The sequence below is a fragment of the Rhodnius prolixus genome, unplaced genomic scaffold (assembly GCF_049639745.1).
Source record: "Rhodnius prolixus isolate KJV_2025 unplaced genomic scaffold, Rpr scaffold_5, whole genome shotgun sequence".
Classification (NCBI taxonomy): Eukaryota; Metazoa; Arthropoda; class Insecta; order Hemiptera; family Reduviidae; genus Rhodnius; species Rhodnius prolixus.
In genome coordinates, this window is record NW_027411624.1 from 13,931,338 (window position 1) to 13,948,244 (window position 16,907).

Genomic DNA, 16,907 nt, shown 5'->3' on the forward strand with positions numbered 1-16,907 from the left:
TCAAAGTGAAGCATAACCTTTAAATTAAACTTTATTATGAATTTTGCCAAACGCTCCTTCTTGTGGCAGAAAATATATTTTCTTTTTCTTCCAATCTTCCTGTAGATGAAGGAAAGGTAAAGTAAAGAACCAATTTATTTCCAAATAATAAATGAGGAAAAGCATTGAAAGTAAAAGTCTAACGGGAGAGTTTTTGATTAAATTTATAATAGTGCATTAAAGGTGTCACCGAATCTGAATGAACTTCTGGCCAAAAAAAGGGATTGCTTAATAAAATTCAATACGGTTGGAAAATTGGGTTTTTCATCCGCCTCTCTCTCTCGTAGCAAGGAAAAGTGGCCGGAAAAAATACAATAGAGTAGTAATATTTTCCTTTTTAATGATGCATATTCATTTTGGATCTAAAACAGAGAGCTCTAGCTATATGAATGATTTCTGGACTTCACGAGCTTAAAAACACTATTTTCCACCCCCATTTTCGTTAATAATATGAAAATTAATGGGGTTATTTGCCCAAGTTTTGGGTTCTTCACTTAAATCTGCCTTAAATTTATTTCTTTCTTTATTTAAGACTAGTCTTAGGCTTATTTCCAGAATGCTACTATCCTTGTTGGTTAGAGAAATTAAAATTATTCTAAAAATAACTTTTTCTCACTCAGTGATGTACAGTCGAGCCTCCTATAAAGGACACTCTCACTAGTGACCACCTCCATTTACGGACAGTTTTTGGATTTCCCCGTTTTACCCCTATACACTTTCTATTATAAAAGAACCTCCGTCTAACGGACACTCTCACTAGCGACCACCTCCACTTACGGACAGTTTTTGGATTTCCCCGTTTTACCCCTATACACTTTCTATTATAAAAAAACCTCCGACTAACGGACACTCTACATAGCGACCACCTCCATTTACGGACAGTTTTTGGATTTCCCCGTTTTACCCCTATACACTTTCTATACAGAAGAACCTCCGTCTAACGGAGACTTTCACTAGCGACCACCTCCACTTACGGACAGTTTTTGGATTTCCCCGTTTTACCCCTATACACTTTCTATTATAAAAGAACCTCCGTCTAACGGACACTCCACATTGATTTTGGGAAACGGATTAAATGTTTCACCTCCCACCAACGACCACCTTATTTCTTAAAAGTTCCTTTGACGCGGTGATAAAAAAGAATTATCCCCTCTCAAGTTTTTGTTTTTTTTTCTGGTTTTTCCTAAAGTTTCCTATATAAGCTCCATACATCTTGTACCATTTTAATCTCATTTTTCAATATAACTTTGGACGAACAACATTATTTTTTCCGATATGTCTCCCAAACGAAAGTGGTTAACTCTAGAAGAGAAAATAAATGTGTTGGAAGATTTTGCAAAAACCAAATCGAGCCATCCTCAACTTGATGATAGTATGATGATAATTTTACCATAAATTATTAATTGTTATGAATAAATGTGATGATTATTATAAAAATTGTTATAAAGGTGATTAAATAAGTCAATAATATGTAGTTTTTTGATAAATTTTTTGGATAATTAAGAAAAACTTGATGCATATCATATAGCTAAATAATTATGCAATTATGTACGTTTTTAAATCTATTAATAATAAACAATTTTTAAATAGATGTTTGGAAAAAAAACCCATATTTTTTCATTATGAAACTTGCCTACCTCCTTCTAATGACCACCTCCAAACAGCGGCCACTTTGCTTTTCCTCGCCAGTGTTCGTTATTGAGAGGTTCGACTGTAGTTTATTTGTCAAATTTCTTACCGAATTTTGCTGCAGTTCAGTTCTTCTTGACTACATGTGGGTTAGTTGACCTGCATAAATTTTTTTTTTAAATGTTGAGTGCTATGATTTGGTAAACTGTACTTTCTGTAAGAACCCTCCAAATAAATCAGTTATCAAAAAAACATTATCGAAAGTAATTGGTAGAATTTTACAGAAGACTGAAAAAAGTATTTGAGAAAATGAGATTTTCCTTAAAAAATATTTCAAATAAATTGTACTGGCTCTTTTTTGTGGTTTTGAAATTGCAGATTTTGTTTTGAGCCGTTTCAGCAGTTGTTTTGAACTGATTTTTTCCCAAATTTTCTTTATTAAAAAGAAAAGCTCCTCATCCACATACATTAACTGTTCTAAAAACATTACTTTAAAATGAATTGTAAAGCTGTTGTTGTGACTTAGTATTCTTGTGTTAGGTCTCCTTACATTGAGAAAATACATTTACAGAATGGTTTGTTGTGACCTGTTTTTCAAGCTTAGTAAACTTCTTTTCAATTTGAAACGTTCTAAAGTCGCTCTTCACTAGCGTTCCTCCACCCTTCCCAACCAGTTTCTTTTGGCCATACTCTCGCTACAAAACATTACTGGAGAGCTTTAGTAGAGCCGTCTTTACAAAGTAATACACTTTACTGTAGGAGTTCTTCTGATAACTTTTGCCTTACTACCTTATATACAAAAAGCGTGTACACTCGAAACTTACACTGTCGCCTCCAACTTCTTCTCCTTCATCTTTTGTTTTGCTGTCCCCCTCACACTCCGCTCACTGCGTTTCAGCTTCCCTGTTCTTAAAACTCTACATAATCATTTTCTTCTCTTAATCGTTAAATTGTTTCCACTCCTAGCTGTTCCGATTTTTCAGTCTCTACTCTCCATTAGATAAATTAACTATTTAAATAGATTTTGATTTTTTTTTCTTACTTTCCCCTTCCACACTTTCAAGTTAAAGATAGAAAAGTAAGTTTTTTTCTTTGTACTAATTAAAAACTTCGCCATCACAACTTTGTACTTTTTTTTTTATAGCTAGACCATGGTCGAACTTTTCTCTTAATTAATTGCTGGTTCGCTTATCTAAGAAATAGGGGTAGAATGTCTTGAAATGTAATAGGAAGGTAATAATGCAACCCCAAGGAGGCATTAATAAAGTTTGGGTTGCACCTTGGGGACACATTCTTGTAGAGGAAACATCCTGGCACTGCAACATACTCAGCCCTAGCAACCCCCTTTTTTTTTAATTCTCCATTTCAAAACATTCAAGTTTTTTCTTTGATTTTTTGAAAGTTAATGGTTAAAGTTAACTCTTTTATTTTTGTTTATAATTATATGGAACTTGTAAAAGGGAGTGCTGGATACGTAAAATGATACGAGGATTACAAAGAAATGAAAGTAAACATGGCCGGTTAAATAATTAACGAGGCAATTAATTACATTTCAATTATTTACAAGGCAAGTGGTATTATTATTTGCAGTTTGAATACTAGAAATGATTTATGATATAGAAGTGAAGAGCAATGACGTCTTCTTCATGTGTTCAAAGACAATGTTAGTACTTAATTTACAAGTAATTCCTTTTTCAAAAGAGAAAGAAGAGAATTCGACGCCTAATTGAGCGATGTTAGACTCAAATTTCTGAGTATCAGGCCGTCTAAAAAGAGTTCCACTGTGTGTAGCTATTGCCCAATATTACTCGTATTAAGCTTCATTAAGCTCTCTTTAAACAGATCTGTACAATAACAATGTTTACTGGGTCGAAACTAACCTCTCTCTTCATTTAAAGACTTTTTTTTTTTAGCTTGAGCTTCATATCAACTCATAACTTGTCTGAAGGAGGCCGAATATTGCGATTACCACTTCTTGAGATAATGAGAGAGAGATTGCATATTTAATCTTTTACCTTTCTAGATTTATTCTTCTAGTTACAATTTTCTTATATTATTCTTAAATTAACCCTTTTTGTAAGCCAGGATTAAATTATCTGTATAATCAACATATAATTGTTGACTTTTGCAAGACTAGTGATGGAAGAAGTTGGTGATGATAAACTTGAAAATCAGGGAACTCTCAATGCCACAAATATATTTGTTCTATTAAAATTTTATTTTAAGCGAGATCTTTTGCAAATGGCGTTTTATTTACCACAGAATGAATGTTTTATTCTATTTTTTTGAATTGTTTCGAATTTTCATTTATTTTCAGCGTTCAGTTCTTCAAGTTTATGTAAAGAATTTGACTTCCACGTATTTATGAAATCTTCATACTACTCGAAACTATTGCCACATTATCTGTCCTTCTTATTTTCACTCTAGACTTTCAGTGAAGATTTTTTACTTACAAAATTTTATTTAATTGAAAAGATTTAGTTTTTTGAGAAATACCATAATGTGTATAATCGTAAGCTCAATGTTGGGCTTTAATCTGCACACTCTGGGACTCTTTTTGGACTTACTGAGGATTAGTAATTTGAGTCTAACATAGCTCCAATTAGGCGTCGAATTATCTTCTTTCACTTTTGAAAATGAATCTCTTGTGAATTCAATATTAAAATTCTTTTATACTTTTTTTTCTTTTTAAATTTAAGTTATCTACAATCTGTATATACACATATACTATAAGTAAATCAGGAAGTACAAGATTAATTGGTACGTGAAGAGCAGGAGGAGAGAAACTACCCAGTGGTAGCTCTCTCTACGGAATGTAAGTCTTAAGACCTCAAGGAAGTCGCGGGGCCACTGGCGATTCAGTCTCTTTTAAACTTAAATCAATAATTAATGGAATCGTCCACATAAACAAATCTACAAATTTTAAGAAATGTAAAAATATAACATTTATCTAATAAGAAACTCGTGAGTTCCTCAGCTTGGAATATGCCGTCCATGAACTAAACTGCCTTCCTAATCACTGCCCTTAAAAATAATCATTATTTTCTTTTGTTACAGAACCACCTTCAGCACCGCAAAACATAACAGTGAATTTTGTTGACCAAAGTACCGTGATATTGTCTTGGACAGAGCCAAGTTTTCTTGGAGGCAGGACCGATACAGTTTACAGAGTACAGTGTGACGTATGCGGACAAGCTGTATCTTATATACCAGCAACTGTGAGTATCTTTTATTCAAAAAGTAAACACTGTTTTAATATAATATTAAAAGTAAATAATTTTAATTATTCTTATAATTTCAGGACACTTTTGAGGATACAAAAGTAACGATTAGTGGACTAAGTCCTGTAACCAACTACAGGTTCCAAATATATTCTACTAATGGCGTCAGTGAAGCAGCTGGCACTGATGGTGAATATATTTACATTGACGTAACAACTGAGGCTTCAGTTACATCTGCTTCAGTGCATAATGTTAGAGTAACTGCGGTGAAAGCGGCTGAAATATCTTTAGCATGGGATCCACCCATTTCTCCAGATCCTGAAGTGGACGTATTGGTTGAAACTTATGAGGTAAGACATATTTGTACATTTTTATTTTTTGTTTTGTGGTTTTTAATACCATTAACCTTTTTTTTTGTACCATGATTGCATATATTTCTTAAATAGTTTCCAAAAAAAAATGATTTTTTAACCTTAAACCTACAGGTACGCTGTTTCTCGAAGCAAGAAGATGGAAATGCTACCAGTAAATTGACCGAAGAACAAAAAGTTACTTTCACTTCACTAAGACAGAGAACTGAATATGGCTTTCAAGTTAGAGCTAAAACCACACATGGTTGGGGTGACTTCAGTATGCCGATTTATAAAACCACTGGACAAGTGCTTGGCACAGGTTTGTTATTTATTTAATTATTACTGAAAACAGATTTCAGTTAGCAGGAGTTTTTAGTTTCTTTACCCATAAATATGTTGAAGCAACAAATATTGACAGATTAGATTATAGTACTTGGTGTAGAGTGTTTAACTAAGAAGTTCGTTGGTTTTCTTGGGGGTTACAATGTTTGTATGGTTGGGCTGGGCTGCATACAAGCGGTGCCTCAATGCAATGCCTCAAGTGGTATGTCATGTTATTGGGAATGCAGCTAAGTTACTGTTTGAATCAAAAAAATATTTTCTTACATTTATTGACACTTAATAAACTCAATTCTTCTGCTTAAAATCCTTTCAGCTAATTTAGGAAAAAATTAAAACCACGCCTAAGAACATATTATGGGCAAACAAAATCATTTAACGAGGTTGAGTGACTTTTAAGTTCAAGTCTTATGGCTTGGGATGTCTTTTTAGCATGACGATTTATAAAATAGCTGGCCAGGCATTGTTTGGTTATTTATTTATTTGATTTTAGTTTCATTTTTTTGTGTATTTATGGTTAAGGAAATAGAAATCACTGTCAGGAGTTTATTTTTTGCATTTCGCTCAAAGCCTCGTGCCAAAATCTCCACCATTTTGATATTTTATTTAAACAATGTTTTTTTTAGGGTTCCATAGGAAAAATGTAAATTCTACAATGCTTTTTTTATAAAAATAAGAAAAAAGTACACATAAATTTCAAAAGTTTTTGTTATTTTCAGCCTATATTGGTGACGATGACAACATGCAAGTCAGAATCATAGCTGGTGCCACAGTTGCAGTTGTGGTTCTTTTAGTTATTATTATTATAATGACTGTACTTTTCCTAAGAAGGTAAATAATTTTTTTTTTTTAGAAGATTAAAGTTGCTGAATTTGTTTAATAAACTAAAACTAAAATTAAAATATGTAACAAATCTATAGTTTTATATTTTTAAATACAGTTTGATTTTCAGCCGAGGGAATGATGAATGTAATAAAAAGCAACCGAGTGATTGTGACACGCTAGAATACAGAAATGGGGAAGGTAATTGTTTTATGTTTATTTTTACAAAGTTAAATAATAATAATAATAATAATAAAGGAAAATGCAGTTTTCTTGAATACTGAAAGCCATCATTTGGGCAAAAATAAAATTTTACTTTAAAAAAATAAGATTGGATGTAAAATTTAAAATAACATCATTGAAAAAATATTTTGATGTATAACATGTTCTTCTTTGGCAATTGGTTCGGATTTCTACTGCTTAGAAAACAGCTGTAAAAGCCTTCTCAGAAGTACTTTATTGATTATTTGAAGTATTCGTTTATTGCAACTTACTCCATCAATTTTCATTATTAATTTGTCTACCTGCTGGAAGTGAACGTCCTGTCTTAGTAAAAGGAAAAAAATCACAAAAATAAAACGCTCAAAAGCAACCTAATGTCAACTTCTATGCCTTGCATACTTCTTTATGTGTACAGTGAGGAAAATGAGGTCTCATTTCTTCAAAGTTTGCCATGATAAGTTCATCATAGAAGGAAGGCCCACTTACTTTTTCAAAATCAGTAAATAAGTAAATTAGTAAAAAAAGTAAATTAAGGTTTTGTTTCATTTATTTATTATAAAAACTGAGGAATATCTTTATTCGCGAATGTGTTTATTTTTTCAAATTTCGTTGGTGTGTCCGTGCAAAGTAGTGGCCAAACCATCTGCTGATAAGTTGTTTATAGTTTAGCGCAGGGGTGAGCAACCTTTTTAATCAATGGGCCAATTTAAATTTAAATTTTTTTTTTGACGGGCCGCACATAGATTAACTCTTATTAATAATTTACGAAACGTCCGTATTGCATGTTTGAACAAGTCACCGACAAGTGTGTATCTCGTCACAAAAAAATCGCACAGACGCGGCGCGTTCGTATTGCATGTTTAAAAACGTCGTCGACAAGTAACACGCCATAAAAAAATATTTCGGTTTAGTATGTACTACCATTTTATTATAATTAATTTTATAACAATATATTGATGGGAGAAAGTCGATAAAATAAATTCAATTTAACTCCGTCCTCAGTTTGCCTTGAGAAACTATTTGGCCCAAACAATTCTACCGTTTCAAACTATTTATTTAAAATAAAAAGGTGCTCATTTTGGAGATCTATGGGAACACCATGCGTTCGTATTGCATGTTTAAAAACGTCGTCGACAAGTAACACGCCATAAAAAAATATTTCGGTTTAGTATGTACTACCATTTTATTATAATTAATTTTATAACAATATATTGATGGGAGAAAGTGGATAAAATAAATTCAATTTAACTCCGTCCTCAGTTTGCCTTGAGAAACTATTTGGCCCAAACAATTCTACCGTTTCAAACTATTTATTTAAAATAAAAAGGTGCTCATTTTGGAGATCTATGGGAACACCATTCTGATGGGAGTCCTCCAGTAGGGGAACTATTAAATAGAAATTCCAAGATCATATTTGAAAAGATGAATTTCTGAGATGGCTTTTGAGCAATTTTTTTAAAAAAAAAATAAAATAAAACTATTAGAAATAGAGGTAGAAATAGTTTACCACTAACCAGCCTCAATTTAATACTAGAAATAAGATGTAAGTTTTTGCTTTTAAGTTTTTCACAATCATTTTGTAGTAAAGCTTTCCTTATTATTATAAGTGGTGTTAATAATAATTTTATTTTTGCTCTAATGAAAAAAAAAATGAATAATAATAATAGCACAGTTTTTTCACACACACTTCATTTGTCGCAATTTGCTAACAAAAAAAAAATTCACATTGTTTTCATTATAATGTTTTCACAGACATGTAGCTTATAAATTGCGTTTCACTTTTCTTATTTTTTTTAAAACACTAACAATAAATAATAGGGAAGGGATTAGCTATGAGGTTAGCATACTGGACTCCCACGCGGAGGTCCCGGGTTCGAATCCAGCAGCTGACCCTTAGATTTTCTCTTCCTAGGAGCTTCTTACAGCTCACTGTCCGGTGATGGACAGTGTTGTCTGTAACGAGAGAACACTGTCCGGAGGCCGGCAGTGCACTGGAAAAAGCTCCGGGCGCTAATGACCTCAGCTGTTGATGCGCCAAAAAAAAAAAAAAAAAAAAAAAAAAAAAAAAAAAAAAAAAAAAAAAAAAAAAAATACCTTGCAATCTACTTTTAAATCCCATTAACATTTGTTTGGTTTGTAACCCCAGTATTTCTATTTCTATTTTTTTTTTTTTTTTTTGTATCTCAATTTTCATGTCTACTCCAGGATTAGTTGTTACTTACAGTAAGTAACTATGGTTAAAGTGAATAAAAATGAAATGAAAAACTTATGGGGAAAAGTGCATGGCTTTTTCTTAATTTTTTTAATTTATTATTTCAAATTGCACGATATTAAAACATTGTAACATTACAAATCAAATTAATAATTTAAGATTACTTTAATAATTATATTAATTTAAATAGAGTTGGTGCTTTTTATAATTTATTTATTGATTTTGTGTTGCAACCAATTAAATTTGAAGTTTGAAAGGGAAAGGGAGAATCAAAAATTATCCTAATGTTTTTATTAAAAATTTTTATTTTAAATGAATGTTTTTTATAAATTGTTCCCAAATCTTGTCTTTTGCCAATTTTTTTTTTGTTTTTGTTCCTTTTGCTTATTTTTAATTTTGTTTGTTTGTTGAGCTTGTCGCTTTTGTGTATCCCTAGTGTTTTTCTTTTATGTTTTTTAGTGCACTGCAATTTGGATAACCCTCCAATTGTTACCACGCATACAAATGGCAGTAAGTAGTTTTTGCAAACCTTATTTATATAAAGTTTAACTAAAATACTCTTTATATTGTTAATTTTGTGTTGTCTATTTTATTAATTATTTCATTAATGATGAAATGGTATTGGTTTTCATTTTTCCTTTAACTTTAATCTGGATTTTATTTTTTACTAAAGAATTAACAATAATATTTACTTAATTTATATATTTACACAAATTTTTGAAAAGGTTGTAGCTGACATTTTTGTTAGCCTCGGAAGGAAAATCTAAAAATTATTTAACAGAGTTTTTAATCGATTAACTCTCACGATTTATTAAAAACAAATGACTTTAGATCAAAGGGCAATCTAGATTTGTAAGAAACTAATTAATTTGCAATACGAGTTTAGGGTTTAACTTAATATCAAATAAAATTTTCAAAGTTGGCTTTAGGGTTCAATATTTGCAATGAAGAGCCTTCTAGTAAGGACAAAACCAATGTATACCTTTCTTACCCAAACCATTTCCAAAATACTAACGTGAGAGTGAGAGATCTGTAAGAATTGTTCTGGGAACCACTGAGATGGCTGAGAATCATAGTTTGCAGATTATTCTTCTTCATATGTTCAGAAACACTGTGACTGTTCTTGATTGTATAAACTTCTTTTTCCACTTTATACATCGTACCAATTTTTATTCCTTATCTTGGGACTATTCGAAGCCTTTAAAGTACTCTGATAAAAGAATTTCTTACTTTCAACTTAATTGGAATAATTGCATATGACTTGGGAAAATTTCTGGCAGAGCAACATTTTTTAAGGACTACATATTAACTGGCTTAGTCTTTCTTAATATCAATCAAATGTTACTCACTTGAGACATAGGTATTACAAAAATTTCTGATCATTACAGTATTTGCTCGAAATTTAACATTTTTAAAAATGAAGAAAAAGTATAGATAAATAGTAAAATCAGGAGTGAAATCTATACTTCTCCACATTATCACTCATTTTTAGCATTCATTTTTATACTGTAAATTCTTGAAACTAAAAGAAACTTTGTTTCAATCATATCTCATTTCCAGGCATATGAAAAGCATAATAAAAATTATTAGAAATCTAAATCATCAGGTTAACTTTTTCAATAATTTGTTGTCGGGTTTTATGTGAGAAAAAATTGAATTAAAAGAAAAAAAATTAAACATATATTTTGATAACTTAACAACCTTTTCCTATTTTTAGGCTATATTATAAGTAGGCATTTATAAATTTTTAAATTGTTATAAATGATTTTTATTTATTTAAAAGTTATGTACCAAAATTACTTAGCTCCCTTAAGCTTTCATACTTCAAAAATTAAGAAAGCACCAACTGTTTTTAACAATACGTTTATAAAGCATCACAAATCATCTTATTTATAACTATTGTAAGGATTCCGTTTCAGAGATTTCGAATCAAATAGAATCTAAATCATGTCGGAAGAGGCTTCATTGTGAAAATGTATTTTCGCATTGATGCTATAGCTATATTTTAAACTTCAAAATGTTGCGAGAAATTTTTTATTGTAAGTCCAAGTCTGAAAAATAGCCATTCGTTTCTGCAATCACCTCCTCGTTTGAATAAAATCTTTTTCCCGCCAGCTATTTCTTCATATTGGGGAACAAATAGTAGTCCGAGGGAGCCAAATAGGGGGGATGTGAAACGAGTTGGAACCCTATTTCCATTAATTTTGCGACCACAACTGCTGAGGTGTGAGCTGGTGCGTTTTCGTGATGGAAAAGGACTTTTTTGTGGGCCAATCGTGGGCGTTTTTCTTGCAGCTCGGTTTTCAAACGGTCCAATAACGATGAATAATATGCACCTGTAATAGTTTTACCCTTTTCCAGATAGTCGATGAGGATTATTCCTTGCGAACCCCAAAAGTCAGTCGCCATAATCTTTCCGGCCGAAGGAACGGTCTTCGCCTTTTTTGGCGCAGATTCCCCCTTGATAACCCATTGTTTAGATTGTTCTTTGGTCTCAGGAGTGTAGTGATGTATCCATGTTTCATCCACAGTGACGAAACGACGCTTAAAGTCCTGCGGATTCTTCTGGAACAGCTGCAAACCGTCCTTGCAACACTTCACACGATTTCGTTTTTGGTCAAGCGTGAGCAATCGCGGCACCCATCTTGCGGATAGCTTTGTCATGTCCAAATGTTGATGCAAAATATTATGTACCCGTTCATTCGAGATGCCCACAGCACTAGCAATCTCACGCACCTTCACTCTTCTGTCATCCATCACCATATCATGGATTTTATCAATGATTTCTGGAGTAGTAACGTCAACAGGGGGGTCCAGAACGTTCAGCGTCACTTGTGCCCATATGGCCACTCCGAAAATTTTGAAACCACTTATAAACTGTTCTAATCGAAGGTGCAGAGTCACCATAATGTTTATCAAGCTTCTCTTTAGTCTCCTGAGGCGTTTTGCCTTTCATAAAGTAGTGTTTAATCAACACACGAAATTCTTTTTCGTCCATTTTTTGAAAATCACTCGACTTCCTCGATTCAAACGAATGCCAAACACAAAGAAATAGACCGATCTGGTTGAAACATGGTGTGTGTTCTTCCAAGAGATGCTACTAACTAAACATAACCTCGATACGCGCCAGTAGTGCTATCTCTCTGACTTTGCACGGACTTTTCAAACGACCCTCGTATTGTTATAAGCAAAAATTGTAAGTCGATCGTGTGCCTGAGGTTATTTTTTCCAAGTATTGAACGCCTCAAAGTTTAGAGTCTATTTTAGTAGGAACAAGCAAACGACTTAGTGGAATTGGTCGGATAACTATTGATAGTTCCACGATTTACAGCTGAGATCGCTTAAAATATCTCGACCAAATTAAAAAGATTGGAGTATGATAACCCAATCTAAAGTGATCAACATTACCTGATAGCATACTGGACTCCCACGCGGAGGTCCCGGGTTCGAATCCAGCAGCTGACCCTTAGATTTTCTCTTCCTAGGAGCTTCTTACAGCTCACTGTCCGGTGATGGACAGTGTTGTCTGTAACGAGAGAACACTGTCCGGAGGCCGGCAGTGCACTGGAAAAAGCTCCGGGCGCTAATGACCTCAGCTGTTGATGCGCAAAAAAAAAAAAAAATCGACATCAAATTTAGATTGATTTGGCTTGTTTCGCTCAAAATATCATCAATAGGCATTTTAATGTCTTGATTCCTTCCTTCTCCGTCTTTACTTTCACAACTGTTTTTTATATCCCTTTTTTAACATAGGACAAAGCCCAGGGGGTATATATTGGGATGGCTTCTCAGCCTTTTGTCAAACATCACAGTCAAGTATATCATGGTCTAGGCGCCACAATAGACGAGCGATTAGAGGCAAGACCTGCTAAGCAAAAATGTATTGGGGTGGTACTGGATTCGATTCCCGGTCTAGGCCTTGGATTTAATTTAATTATTAATATGATACCTAATTTGGTAGTTGGACGTTAAGCCCGCATGAAAAAATGTGCATTACTTTACTTACTTTACAAAGCCAGGTGTATATATTGGGAGTTCTTAACGAAATACTAATATTTCTTCTTGTTAGTACAAGTTTTAATTGATACAGTACTGTCAAGGTTTAACTAACCTACACAGGAAAAAGTTGTTACTAAATGAATTTAACTCTTAACGTTTTCTTATTTATGTTTATGATTGCCTACCTAAAAATCAAATGAATTGTAAATAATGATTACAGTTTCCAATCAATTTCATTAATAAAACTTAATTTTCCAGTGACAACTCCACTGTTTACTCAAGTCGGCTCAACTGGATCTAGAACTTACATAGATCCTCACACATACGAAGATCCAAATCAAGCAGTTAAAGAATTCGCTAGAGAAATAGACGCTTCTTACATAACAATAGAAGCTATAATTGGTAAAAAAACATTTTCTTTTTAATTAATTTTTAACTTCTAATCAATATCTTGCATTAAAAAAATATTAAAATTTTTACTTTCCAGGTGGTGGAGAATTTGGTGATGTTTGCCGAGGCAAACTGAAATTACCACCTGATGGACGATCCGAGATAGATGTAGCCATCAAGACGTTAAAACCAGGAAGTGCTGATAAAGCTCGTAATGATTTCCTGACAGAAGCATCAATCATGGGACAATTTGAACATCCCAATGTAATCTTTTTGCAGGGTGTTGTTACTAAAAGTAACCCGGTGATGATTATTACTGAATATATGGAAAATGGTTCTTTAGACACATTTCTTAGGGTAAATAGTTTAACTAAATTACTGTATTTTAGTTCTGTATTAATGATATTTAATTGCAGTTTGAAGGTAATAGTTCATTGACTTTAAAATTCTTAAATCATTTTAATTTTTAGGCAAATGATGGAAAATTTCAAGTAGTACAACTAGTTGGAATGCTACGAGGAATTGCATCAGGAATGCAATATCTTTCTGAAATGAATTATGTACACAGAGACTTAGCTGCTAGAAATGTGTTAGTAAATGCACAGCTTGTCTGCAAGATTGCCGATTTTGGTCTTAGCAGAGAAATCGAAAGCACAACAGAAGGAGCTTATACTACAAGGGTAATTATTAATCTTAATTAGTTTAAGCCGTAGAGTTGTTTTCAAATACTTTACATTTTCATTGCAATACCAAAAATTTAAAAAAAATAAATCGTTTCAATAATATGCACTTTTTACAACATTCAATCATTTTTTGTTGAATTAGGGGGGCAAGATTCCTGTCAGATGGACTGCACCAGAAGCGATTGCTTTTAGAAAGTTTACATCCGCATCGGATGTTTGGTCTTTTGGCATTGTATGCTGGGAGGTGATGTCTTATGGCGAAAGGCCATATTGGAATTGGAGCAACCAAGATGTTATAAAGTCAATTGAAAAAGGATATAGGTTTGTTTCATTTGTCTTACTTTATTTAAAAAAAAAAAAAGATAATGTAAGTTTGATGTCAATTTAAAGCTTAAGCTACCCAAATTTATTAAGACGATTCTCGCAAAGATTTGCAAAGAGAAGGGTACTTATTACTTTTATTTGAATACTTATTGAATCTAACCAGACAGAAATAATTCTAGAATTAGTTGGAATTAATTTGAAATCATCAGAGGAATTTACGATATTATTCAAAATGAACTTACGTAGAGGTCATAGTTTTCGTAGCTTTACTATTTGTGTATTCCATTTTTCTAGATGAATATATCTCTGTCAAAGGGAATCATTTCTTACATACTGACTCTCCTCTCTTAGGTGGAAGTATGCTTGCCACTTCTTTAGAGATCTTGCGCAAATCCCAGCCTAACAGGACATCTTACTTCCAATTCACATCAGTCACACATTGTTCTTCAGTGACATATTATCCTTGAACTAATCTCTTCACAATAAAAATAAGTTTTAAATATAGTATCTTTTCGTACGTTTTGTATCAGACACTCCATTTACATTCTCAGTATGTTATCGTCACAATTTTTTCATCCTAATTTGCCCGCAAAAATGTATAAGATGAGCATCAATGCCGTTATTACTGAAAGTTAGGAGTATCCAAGAGACTGATTCCTTCTCCACCAGCCACAATATGTACGAGTGTTGTTAGTCAACTGCCACATTCTGTGCAGACGTTTTGCCAACGTAAGGTTTCTTGTAAAAGTGGCAAAAAGGCCAGTTATCGGAGCGAGGCCACTTGCAGAGCCAACGAGATAGATACTTGGAAACTTCTCTGTCTCATACTGTTTATAAATGCTCCTATATATCTTCAGCCCCAAAGTCTAGAGCCAGGATTGTGTTCGGAATAGCTACCAAGTCTTCCACATTAAGAACCCAAGGATTATATGAACTTAAGTAGCAGGCAACTCAGTCTAGGGACCCATCTTAATAAACTAGTTTTCCCTATCCTTTCGTCACACCATCATTAATGCAGACACAGGGACGCAATTTATAGACTGAAAGTTATGAGTTACAATGATCTAAGAACAGATGATACCTTGTTTTTGGTCAGATAGTTATGTTCAACTCTTCAGTCGGTGAATATTTTTTGGGGGAAGATCGGCACCAATCCAGGAACAAGCTGCTCTTGAGGAACGCAAAGCTTTCTAACTTTTTTGAATTTTACTTTCCTTAACTCCTAAAAAAAAGGTTTTTCCCAATATTATAATAATTTCTTATGTTTTACATTTTTTTTCTTTTCAGGTTACCAGCACCAATGGACTGTCCAGAAGCTATTTATCAGCTAATGTTAGATAATTGGCAGAAAGAGAGAACTCATCGACCAACTTTTGGATCAATTGTTAAAACATTAGATAAACTAATTAGGTGTCCAGATACTCTTAGAAAAGTTGCCCAAAACAGGTAAAAAAAAAATTTTTTTATTATAATAATCTTATATTAAATTCCAATATTACGACTGCACTTGTATTTATTTATATTTATTTTTTTGTTAAGTGCATGTCTTTCAGATTTTGAAATATTTAATTATATTTTGCTCTACTTGAATTAATAAAAAAAAGGTATTGATTTTTCAAAATTCAGAATGAGAGGCATGTGCGCTACAGATTGGTTTTAAATGAATATTTTATAATTAAGTTATTCTTGTGAAATGAAAATTTTGGAAAAGCCGTTGATCTACAAAGCATGATTAAATTTAATTAAACTTAGATTAAAGATCTGAGGTCTCTCATCCTAGGAGGCGACTACAAGCGACAGTTGCGGATGTCAAAAGTGAAAAATTAATCACTACTGTGGGCGAACATAACAGATAAACGTTCTACAGATCTGTGCCCTTAAAATTGGGCATTTCGGTTTATGGTAATCGAAATATAGTGAAACTTCTCTTGGTATATTAGTTGTAACCATTTCTTTGTAACGAGTAAAACTGATTATCATGATAGATGTACGAGTAAATACGTGAAATTCCCAAAGAAGAACAATTCATTATTGTGCACTGTCACTTACTTTCATTAAGAAGATCGCGTGGCTTCCTGCTTGAAGTATTCCCTGGTAATGCAGTAAGTTGGGAAAACTATAGGATTAGGATGTGAGGAAATTGAGCGGGAGCAACTTTGTGAAAAACTCCCAGAAAATATTGTCTATCCTCAAGAGAGGTTTGTAACCTACGCTGATTTTTAGAAAGCACAAAGAATAATAAACTAATTTTAACAGTTGCGAGGTTACACTACAGCTGACGTCATTACGAATCAAATTTCTTGTAGTTGTTTTCGAGGGAAGAGAGACTTGAGAAGAAAAAAGTATTTATTAAGAATGAAATTCCCGTGATAATTTTAATCGTTACAAAACAAGCGAGTTTTGGTTTTTAAAACGAATTTAAGTTGTAAATATTTATTTGTTAATTTCTCCATAACTTTTCTCGCTTATATTGAGTTTTAATTTAACGCTCACACTGCTTGGAAAAATAGTGTCTCGATTATTGCTTTTTTCGCAACTAATTACACATCACTAAGTGCAATAAATATATATGTTATATATATTTATATATTTTTTTTTAATGACTTTTTGCTCTCTTTTAATAATGATAATTCACCATTCACTAATAATTGTTTCTTAATTTAAAAATAAAGAA

The 16,907-nt window shown here is 32.7% G+C and overlaps 1 protein-coding gene and 1 long non-coding RNA gene across 12 annotated transcripts in view; one reads left to right on the plus strand and one right to left on the minus strand.

Annotated features, from left to right (window-relative positions):
• The window catches only part of Eph (Eph receptor tyrosine kinase), a 675,653-nt gene that overhangs the window by 653,962 nt on the left and 4,784 nt on the right, over positions 1-16,907 (plus strand). For 4 of the 11 annotated variants that reach the window (XR_012461180.1, XM_074137247.1, XM_074137249.1 and 1 more), the window contains 12 exons: positions 4,726-4,886; positions 4,970-5,239; positions 5,375-5,561; positions 6,301-6,412; positions 6,522-6,604; positions 8,831-8,848; positions 9,297-9,347; positions 13,095-13,238; positions 13,324-13,583; positions 13,697-13,906; positions 14,052-14,230; positions 15,521-15,679. Coding sequence is in view for 10 of the 11 variants with exons in the window: in XM_074137247.1 (XP_073993348.1) it covers positions 4,726-4,886; positions 4,970-5,239; positions 5,375-5,561; positions 6,301-6,412; positions 6,522-6,604; positions 8,831-8,848; positions 9,297-9,347; positions 13,095-13,238; positions 13,324-13,583; positions 13,697-13,906; positions 14,052-14,230; positions 15,521-15,679 (1,834 nt within the window). In the remaining variant the exon portion in view is untranslated. The remainder of the gene's footprint in view (positions 1-4,725; positions 4,887-4,969; positions 5,240-5,374; positions 5,562-6,300; positions 6,413-6,521; positions 6,605-8,830; positions 8,849-9,296; positions 9,348-13,094; positions 13,239-13,323; positions 13,584-13,696; positions 13,907-14,051; positions 14,231-15,520; positions 15,680-16,907) is intronic. The other 7 variants (XM_074137250.1, XM_074137254.1, XM_074137252.1 and 4 more) reach the window with 7 other exon arrangements.
• LOC141458796 (uncharacterized) lies at positions 6,614-16,747 on the minus strand. The gene is made up of 3 exons (XR_012461185.1): positions 16,283-16,747; positions 15,315-15,455; positions 6,614-6,930 (listed from the first exon to the last, which is right to left on the minus strand). It is a non-coding gene; the product is annotated as an uncharacterized lncRNA (long non-coding RNA).